The 10,019-nt window shown below is 38.8% G+C and overlaps 1 protein-coding gene across 5 annotated transcripts; it reads right to left on the minus strand.

The window, feature by feature from the left end:
• Nucleotides 1–672: 672 nt before the first annotated feature.
• On the minus strand, nucleotides 673–6,758 carry LOC110921749 (pentatricopeptide repeat-containing protein At1g06270). 5 transcript variants are annotated; one of them, XM_022166098.2, is made up of 4 exons: nucleotides 4,651–4,870; nucleotides 2,420–3,737; nucleotides 1,178–1,656; nucleotides 673–1,014 (listed from the first exon to the last, which is right to left on the minus strand). In XM_022166098.2, exon 2 carries the CDS (start codon nucleotides 3,718–3,720, stop codon nucleotides 2,683–2,685), a length of 1,038 nt encoding a protein of 345 aa, XP_022021790.1. In that variant the 5' UTR covers nucleotides 3,721–3,737; nucleotides 4,651–4,870; the 3' UTR covers nucleotides 673–1,014; nucleotides 1,178–1,656; nucleotides 2,420–2,682. The 5 variants fall into 5 exon arrangements, with proteins under 5 accessions (XP_022021790.1, XP_035842834.1, XP_035842833.1 ...); XM_035986941.1 differs by lacking the exons at nucleotides 673–1,014; nucleotides 4,651–4,870 and adding an exon at nucleotides 6,665–6,758 and having other exon boundaries at nucleotides 1,079–1,656; XM_035986940.1 differs by lacking the exon at nucleotides 673–1,014 and having other exon boundaries at nucleotides 1,079–1,653.
• Between the last annotated feature and the right edge of the window lie 3,261 nt (nucleotides 6,759–10,019).

Genomic DNA, 10,019 nt, shown 5'->3' on the forward strand with positions numbered 1-10,019 from the left:
GTTTCATCGTTTTCCATTTTAGTCCACTGCGTTAACTTCATCTATTTATTCTGTTAACCAGAAGGGCGATTCAGTCATTTTATATGTAACTTTGTTAACTAAAAAGGCAATTCGACCATATAAAATGACCGAATCGCCCTTCTCGTTAACAGAAATATGGGATGAATTTAACCCAGGGGACTAAATGGCAACAGTGAAACCTTTTGGGACTCACATGGGAAAATGAAACCTTTGGACTAAACTGACAAAATAGCCCAAACCGCAGGGACTAAAATGGCATTTAACTCAAAATTAATTGATTAAGTAATTATTGAAGGGGCTCCATCCCATACCATAAGGCCGGAGAGTGTGGGGGCGCCACCCCCGCCAGCTCAGCTTGTATAGCGCCCCGGGGTGCAATCCCACCACACCCTCAAAGTTAACGCGGGGCGCCATAGAGGGCTTCGCCACCATGGTAAGTCCAAGGTTGAAAGGTTCAGGTGGGGCCCACTTGTTTTGCACCAAGGAAATCTTTTTTTTTTTTTATTATTATTTTGTTTAATATGTGGCTTCATCCACACCATGCAAATTAAAGGGGGCTCCATGGCTGAGGTGGATCCTAGGTGGCGTTGGCGTGGCCTGATAAAGCCACTAGGGGCCTCCAACCACACCCTCCAGCCTAAGTGTTATAGAGGAGATGCAAGAGAATCCCTTAGGTGACATGAGGATGTTGTGTCACAATGGAGCCTCTATAGGGCTCCAACCATACCCTAGAACCTAAAAAACGGAGTGCCGTCATGTCATATTAGCCTTTGTCAATCACTCAATCTTGTGCCATTTTCAACCTCTTAGTTGATGACTTTTCTAGATGGTCTTGCACCAATCGGGCCCCTTCCAAGTTCTCGTTGCCCGACTACACCCTCCCAACAGATTGGCGTTCAACATCTCATCCGATAAAGCGTTTTCGCAAGGTGACATTTGGATACTTGAGTGATAAATCTTGTTAGAAGAGAATCCAACCATAGGTAGAGGGATCTGTTGGGATTTGTATATCAGTTCAAAATGAAAATTTATTTGGCACTAGAAGTAAAGACATACATTGATTTTATCCAACATCTTATAGAAATCTCCCACCATAGATCCATTTACAAGTAACAAGAAACAAGACAACCATAAATTAAAGGTTTAGAAAACCGACCTTTGATCAAAGTTGTAGGACATTGATTAGTATCTACACGAAAGCAACCAACGTCAGAAGGGTACTAACCACCGAATCAAGATCAAGTTGTGTTGTTGTAAGAAGAAGCATCTCTCCTTCTCCCTACCACCAAATGACTCTCCAGGCTATCAACAATCGCCCAAATAGAATTATTATGTTTTGGGGTCTTTAGTAATTTGGTAAGCAAATTCATTGATGATAAGCTCCAACTTGCACATTAGAATTTCCAACGGTCAGACTTTAACATGTAGCTTTTGCTACTCAATCTTCACTTGTACCGATATCACACACTTTTCCACATATTTGGAAACATCTACTTTCATATCGGACGACGGATAATCCCTTTTCAAATCCTGATGCATTTTGTTGCAGTTGCACCATGATATATATATATTATATAGTAAGTACTTCCACTTGTGTGCCTCATCAAATGGCTTGATAGTTAAGGGGCAGCACTACTGCGAATGATTGTTAAAGAATTAAACCGCCAATAGCGTAAAAGTTTTTTGTTAAAAAAAAGTCACCTAGTAAAAAAACCAGTTGTAGGTTAAAAAAATACAGGTCAGTATAAGTTTTTTAACAAATCCAAAAAACTTGAGGGTGAAATCATCACGAGTCACGACTTGGTTGGAGTATGCTGGGTTTATCCAACATTTACCTCAGCTACATATTATGTTTCAAATATATTAACATATAACAAACATAAATGAACCACAACAGACAAATTATCAAACATAACTGAACAAGAAAGCGAAATAAATTTGTTGGTGTTCGTTCATTTAACTAGCAGACGAATGTTTATGTTCATTTTCGTTTCTTCTAATAAGAACATAAACGAACTTCCCCCTAAACATCTTGTTGAATGTTCGGTTTGTTTACAGGCTTACAGTCCTACCAACATCATATATAGCGCTAGAATAATGGGTGGATCAAACGATTGGGTAATGGTCAAAACGATTGGGAGGAGGCATCACATATACCAAAAAGGGTCAAAATAACCTCCTCTAGTCAATTTTAGTGCTATGTGAACATGACAGTTGCATGGTGTTGTATCATTATTTCAGAATGCTATGGCGGTCTCATGGAGCAAGCATATGATTTTATCACAAAGAACGGTGGAATTAAAACCGAAAAATAATAACTACGTAGCAAGAGAAGATGAATGCGCAATATCAAAAGATAAAAACACGTGCAGTCAAAGCAAAAGAATTTATAAAGTACCTGTTAAAGCTGAAAAAAGTCTGCAAGCTGTGGTCACCAAGCAACGCGTATCAGTTGCTATTACATCTACCATTCTATTTCAGTTCTAGTCCAGTGGTGTGTACATGATGTTGACTCGTATTGGATATGGTAAAGCTATTTAGAAACTATAATAAGTATAACTCAACCCCTAAATTTTCTACTTTAAACCAAGAAAGAGATCAATGAATGAAGTAAAAATCTTCTTTTTTCTATATAGATTCCCGAAAGAAATATGTAGAATGCTAAGAGTTCAGTTCTGTGAACTTCATTTTAAGAATATAAGCAAACTCCAATTCACCAACAGCAGCCAATCCATCAAACACTTTCTGTCGCACCTTTATATACGGTATGAAACCTCTGTTCGTCATCCTCATAACAACTTTACCTGCTAAAACAAACAAACTGGATTCCAAACACGTCTCAACAACCACCTCATAACTCTCGAACCCAATTTGTATATCCATTTCTTCGAGAAAAATAACCATTTCAACAGCTTTATGCACATCTTTATTAGCCCGCATCGACTTGAAAACTTTAACCACCAGTTCTTTCCTAGGGGATAATCTGAACTTCGAAACCATCTCCTTCATTAACTCTTCAATCTTTTTGGTCTTTCTATAGTGACAGAGTAGACCGATTACAGAACCGAAACTGTCTAAATCCGGCACACATCCTGCACCACCCATGGACCGTAACACCTGAACCGCTTCCTCATACTGATCAACTTTACATAGTGATGAAATAAGATAGTTGCACACACCACCGTCCGGTTTATATCCTATCGAATGCATCTGCAATAGCATGTTGGAAACAGTATGACCGAACTCCTTTCGTTGATGAATCCATACACTGGAGAGAAGCAGGTGAGTTTGAGGAACAGGGGTGCAGCCCGACCGAAGGGTGCGTTGCAAGATTGCTAGGGATAACGGTAGAGGATCAGGACCTTGCAGTGTGAAAGAAAGGAGGTAGGCGTATGCGCGTTGAGGGTGATTGCGAGGCCTAAGAGGGATAAAACTTTGTAGAATCTCGTCAATTATTTTGGCTCTATGTTGGTGGTGAAAGTTTGAGAGGAATGAGAAAGGATTGGAGGCTTGAGAAGCTTCTTTTGAGGCGTTAAAAATGTCGGCAATTTGACGGTAAGTTTTGGCTTCGATGGCTGATTTAATTGATTGTTCAAGTAACTGTTGTGATGAGATTGTATGTATAGGGTATGAAAAACGAACGAAAGTGAAGGAAAACGAACAGATTGGTTTACATAGCTTTGCCACTGACACGGCCATTACTTGATTACTATAGCCTGCAGATATAAATCATATGATCAAGCTTCCATTATGCATTCTACTTCAAAATGAACATCAACAAAATATCAAATACCTCAACATGTGTGTATTCTAGGGCTGGCAAAACAGGTCTAATCATGTTAAACAGGTCACGATGCAATTAACACAAGTATCAAACATGAAAACGACTAGTTTATCGACTTTATATACCAAGAAGGAGAAATGGTGGAACCCAGCCTCGTAATTTTAATTATTATTTTTTTTAAATGAGTTAATTACTGTTTTCGTCCCTGTGGTTTGTCAAAAATCACAATTTCAGTCCATTAGTTTAAAAATTGCGATTTCAGTCCCTGTGGTTTCACTTTCGTAACCATTTCAGTCCACCTCGTAACCATTTCAGTCCCTGTACTAACAGAATAAATGGATTGAAATGGTTACGAAAGTGAAACCACAGGGACTGAAATGGTTACGAAAGTGAAACCACCGGGACTGAAATCGCATATTTTAAACTAATGGACTGAAATAGTGATTTTTGACAAACCACAGGGACGAAAACAGTAATTAACTCTTTTAAAATATAAAAATTACATAGTGTACTTTTTATTGAACAGTTTAATCGGGTCATAAACACGGGAATTGCGAATGTATTCCAAATCTGGAAAAATCAAATGACTAATTTGATGAGAACACTGGTGTTGTTGAGTTTAATTGATGCAAATGCATTTGTATATGAGTGCTACAATGGATGTATCAAATATCAATGATTCAACTTGCAATTAATGCTAATTCTGCTTCAAAGTTATGAAGAGTTATAGAAGAATCCTATCTACAGCAGGTTTTGGCGAAAACAAAATCATTTCTTACTGTGAAACAAATTTGATCTAACGAACACTTACTGGATTGAAACAAAACAGATTACTAGTTTATTACCTCCAAACGAAGCTTTGAAGGTCACGATACTTCAAATTGCTGTTTTCGGCTTGTTCAGAACTCGAAGAGCCCTAATATCATCCTGGAGGTGGTATCAACTGGAAGCTGAGTCACGGGCAACAATTGGAGCACTCGATCTGGTTTGGGTTCTCGCGGCCCGTGAAAACCATTAACTCTATTTCAAGATAAAAATTAGGTTTGGTTATTATCAACCCCCTTTGGTAAATAAGTGGTGTTTTTTTAGGCTATGGGGTTTGATATCTTTAAAATTTTCAAGGTCGTCGTTGTTTTGGTTGGGGCGGGGCAGCGGGGCAGGGAAAAAGATAAAATACAATATCATGGATAGTTCTTGTGAGTTGCCCTTTTTTCACCTTTAGTCAGTAACTTTTTAAAATTACAGTTATAGTCTCAAACTTTTGCAATTTCGTTCCCGGATAGTCACTAGGCCTAACATCAGTTAGTTTTCTCAGTTAAGAGGGTGTGAAATGACAATAATACCCTTACTATAAAACAAAATAACTTAACCTATTAAATATATTTATTTATATGTGGGACCCACTCTTTTATAAAAATAAAATAATAACCCCAACCCCAACCCCACCCCCACCCCACCCTCCACCTTCCTCTCTCTTTCTTCCCTCTTCCCCTCCCCTGCAACTCCATTATCACCTCCGCCAACTTGTTTTTGTGACTTAACAATGACCCCATTATCCACTGCAACCTTGTTTTAGCGACTCCATTATAACTCCATTATCTGTTGCATTTAGTGACTCCATTATCTGTTGCATTTAGTGACTCCATTATAACCCCATTATCCCCTGCAACCTTGTTTTAGTGACTTAACCATAACGACACACCCAACTGCGATGTATTGCTTCTTGTTCTAAAACTGATTTGGTTTAATTTTTAAACAAAACTCGCACTTTATCATCTTCCTCATCAATGCCCAACCCGAAAACCTTAGCCCTTTTAAACATCCAATAAACTTAGGGTTTTGTTCTATGATAAAAAAAACCGAAGAGATTGTTGTATATTATACCTTCGGTGATGCACTAAAGATAGAATAGAAATCTTCGGCAAGTCTTGAGAATTCCGGCGAACTGAAACGATGATGAACAGGTCTTCGGATCGTTTTGAGTAATTGATATGGTTAACGAGTAAAGGATTGTCGTAGGGTTTCATTTATATAACAAGTTTGGCAGGAACAACCTAAAATTGGTGAGCTTGATTCGATTTTGATTCTATGTTGTAAATATCCGATTCCCCGCTTAAAACAGGATTTGCTCCTATATAGAGCATGAACAAGTGCTTACATGATTCTTTGGAAATAAATCTGGTAGCAACATGAACATGGTTTAGCAACTGAAACGATGTTATGAAAACAGAGCATGACGTGAGTTTGTTTTAGAAAGAGAGAGGAAGGTGGGGGTGGGGTGGGGTTGGGGTTGGGGTTATTATTTTATTTTTATAAAGGAGTGGGTCCCACATATAAATAAATATATTTAATTGGTTAAGTTATTTTGTTTTATAGTAAGGGTATTATTGTCATTTCACACCCTCTTAACTGAGAAAACTAATTGATGTTAGGCCTAGGGATTATCCGGGAACGGAATTGCAAAAGTTGAGGATTATAGCTGTAATTTTAGAAAGTTAGGGACTAAAGGTGAAAAAAGGGCAAACCACAGGGACTATCCAAGCATTTTTCTCCAAAATTATATAATCAAAACTCATTAGAAAACACACAATAAAAAATACGATGTCATTCAAAAATGGAAAAAAAAACATTACAAACTTTTAGAGTTAGTCCCTACAGAGCTCTATTCATCTTTTGAAAACACACAATAAAGTATTAGTTGAAGAAGATGAGGCATCAAACTTTGTTAATGATTCTTGCATAGTTTGCCCTAAAATTCACATGTAAGATAATAAACCTCATATTCATAGTAACAAGTCCTTAATCAACTACTAGACATGTCAAGTTATCAAAGTAAAACAAAAAAATATATTTCTTTACCTCTGGAGAGGAGAAACCGGTGAAGGGAGGCAGAGAGAGGGCGGAGGAAGGGGGCAGACCGGCGGAGAGAGGGCCGGGAAGTGGAGGAGAAGAGATGGGTTATGGAAGGGAAGGTGTCGCTGAATTCGAAGGAAGAAGGAGCGTTGTTTTTGGCCCTGCATGTTTGGAAATTGTATAAAAAAACCCTAGTTTAAAATTTGATTTAAAAAAATAAAACAGACAGGGATCGAACCCGAGACCTTTTGGTTGTAAAACATGGGGTTTCACCACTGCATCATATTAATTGTTATTGTAATGGGATCCAACTAATTTATTTTATGGGGTCCATAAAAAAATTTAATATACCGATTTTATTATTTTTTTTAAATCATTGAAGTCTCCCGACCTGCTTAACCTGGGTCCGCCCCTGGGTGTTTGGCTAAGCTTTTCCACACCTCTTTATAACTTATTGACTTTTATAAAAAGTTAATAAGGAAAAAAAGTGTTTGACAAACTCAAACAGACTTTTTAAAATAACTTCTTGTATAGATAAGAAAAGTCAGTTTTGAAAAAAGTTAGAAAATTGTGACTTTTTGAACCTCCTTATTACACTTTTCATAGAACATGGTGGCTTTTGGAAGTTCCTTAGTCATTTTACATGAAGAGTAAACTTCTGTTTTGCTTCCTGTGGTTTGGTCGTTTTAATGGTTTTGTCCCAATTCTTTAAAAATAGCCATTTTACTTCAATAGTTTACCATGTTATTTCCATTTTGCTCCCCGACTCTTAACTCATTTAAATCATTCAACTAAGGGTAAGGGTATTTCAGTAATTTTATATATAAGTAACTAATTAATTTTGTAACACCCCGTGTTTTCGAATGTCAAAGTCAAAGTCAAAGTCCAAGTCAACTTTGACTTTCTTCGACTGTAGATAGTCTATTTTATGTTTTAGTTGTATTATGTGGAGTAAGTGTTGTAATCAGCAAGAATCGAAGTAATCGAATGTTTTTAACGCGAACCGATCTACGACTGTGAATGATAGGAAGTAACAATGCGATAAAGTTAACTAATCAGTAATCAAACCGACCTAACAATCATCGAACTCAAGACTCGAATTATGCGAATTGTGGTATTGTTATACGTGTGTGTATGCCTTATGTGTTACTTGTGCATGTTTACTTTATGTTTGGTGTGGTATTCAAGCAAATCAATCGAAAATCGAATCGAAACTCGAAAGGCAATCGAACTCAATCGAAACCGACATCGAAACATGACTTGTAGAAGATTGTATGTTAGATATGGTGGTTGAGACTGAAAGTAATTTGACTAGGAACTCTATCGTATTCGTATCACCATCCATCGAAATCGAAACGTCAAAAATCGTCGCAAAATACTCAAAGTGTGTCGCGGATCGAACAGGAGGCATCCTGATCGAACAGGCCAGCCGATCGGCTAGCATCTTGCCAGCCGATCGAGCAGCCCATTCGATCGGAGCTCCTGGCCGATCGGCTGCCACTTTCCCTTTTTGGAAGCCTATAAATAGGGCTGTCCTTGTCTTCATTTCCACTTTTGGAAAGTTCTGACCGGCTAGCTCCTATTCTTCATCTTTTCTCAGATTTCTTTCAACTCCGGTAAGTTTTCACTCTAACTCTTGTACGTTTTTGATCATTACTTGATTCTACACCTTTCTATCTTTCAAAACTTGGATTTCAACCATGAAATCACCAAGATCTAAGTGTTCTTGGGTGATGTCATCATGGTGTTCTTGAAGAACATCATGTTTTGGCCTCATTCAACTATGATTAGCTTAGATCTAACCGATTTCCACATAAACAAGTTAAGATCTATCAAAGATCTAAACATCCACATGTTGTGAAGGATTGAAAGGAGGAATCCCAACTTTCTTTCAACTCTTTTACACTTAATGCCCTCAAACCGATAGAAACGGAGCTTGAACCGGCTAACTAATCATTCTAACAGTTAAAAGGTTCAAGATTCGGATTCTATGTACAAGGTTCACCAACAAGGGTTAAACTCTAAACCAACGTTCCGAACCGTTCACCGGCCGGACTTTGGTGATTCCTGTCCGAGCCAAAGAAACAAGTAGGAACGGAGGGTATCATAGTTCAACTCGTTGTCAAGATACCTTGAAAGAATGACAAATAATCAAACAGCCAAGTGTTAGACGAAAGGCTGACCAGGTCAGAAATGCTGGCCGAACGGCTAGGCTGTTCGAACTGCCCAGCCGATCGGACACACCAGCCGATCGACCGGGCCAGCCGATCGGCTAGCACATGGTCCCACACTTTTAAAATTTCATGAAGCATAGTATTGAGGAAGAGATGTTCGATCGAACTGCTTTTGGTGAACATTACTCTTCAGATCATGAGATACTACTCTTCAACACTTAATCGTTTTCACAACTCGTTCGTAGTTTGGAATGCCACCCGATCGAACATGCTGTCCGATCGAGTAACATTCAGTTGAGGACTAATTCTGAAGTTCCTAGCCGACCGAGTGAGCTAGCCGATCGAACGAACCGTTCGATCGACCGACTTGAAAGGTAAGAACACTTCAGTGTTCTCATATACTACAACGAAAACTTCAAAAGTTCAAATCCTCAAACACAAACACACCAGAGGAAGAAACAATCCACTCGAATGGCTCAGCCGATCGAACAGGACTGTCTAACCGGACCTACCAGCCGACCGAACAGCCCGTTCGATCGAACCTGCCGTTCGATCGACCAGCCCATTCGATCCACCTACACTTGTTTACATTTCCGCGTTACTTATCGTTATGCTATCGAACTATTCAGGCTAATCTTACTCTCAGCGCTCCCTTCAATCCACAATCAATCACTGTGAGTATACTCGATCCCTTTTTGCTTTTAGCACTTTTGGGTGTTACATACGTTACCCATCAAATCACAATCAAACACAAACTATTTGAACGCTGACCATTTGCATGTGCTACTTGACTAAATGAATGCTGTTTATTATGTTTACACGTGGAGTGCTATCTACCTGCCTTAGCAACATAGTACTATAGTTTGGACTCAGCACCCGTTCACACTGGGTTGTTAAGGACAATTACTTGCATGGATTATGGTGGTAATCATGTATTGCGAACCGTCTCGGACGGTCAACCCGCAGTCGTTGGTATCGACGGTCCCATGTCGATAATTAACATGCATCGTTTTCCTCTGTGTACGTGCCTGGTTATGCGTAAACTATTCGAACTCTATATGCTATTATCAAACTTGTGTGCTCACCTTTACATTATATGTATTGACTTTATTTTAACGTATGTGACAGGTGCTTAAGTTGCTAGGATGCTTAGGCGCGTGGTGATGAAATCGAGGCTAGGGAGTCTA

The sequence above is a fragment of the Helianthus annuus genome, chromosome 17 (assembly GCF_002127325.2).
Source record: "Helianthus annuus cultivar XRQ/B chromosome 17, HanXRQr2.0-SUNRISE, whole genome shotgun sequence".
NCBI classification, from domain to species: domain Eukaryota; kingdom Viridiplantae; phylum Streptophyta; class Magnoliopsida; order Asterales; family Asteraceae; genus Helianthus; species Helianthus annuus.

Excerpts from the sequence above, each read along its gene's own strand:
- LOC110921749 (XM_022166098.2), bottom strand. The coding sequence starts at position 3,720 with ATGGCCGTGTCAGTGGCAAAGCTATGTAAACCAATCTGTTCGTTTTCC.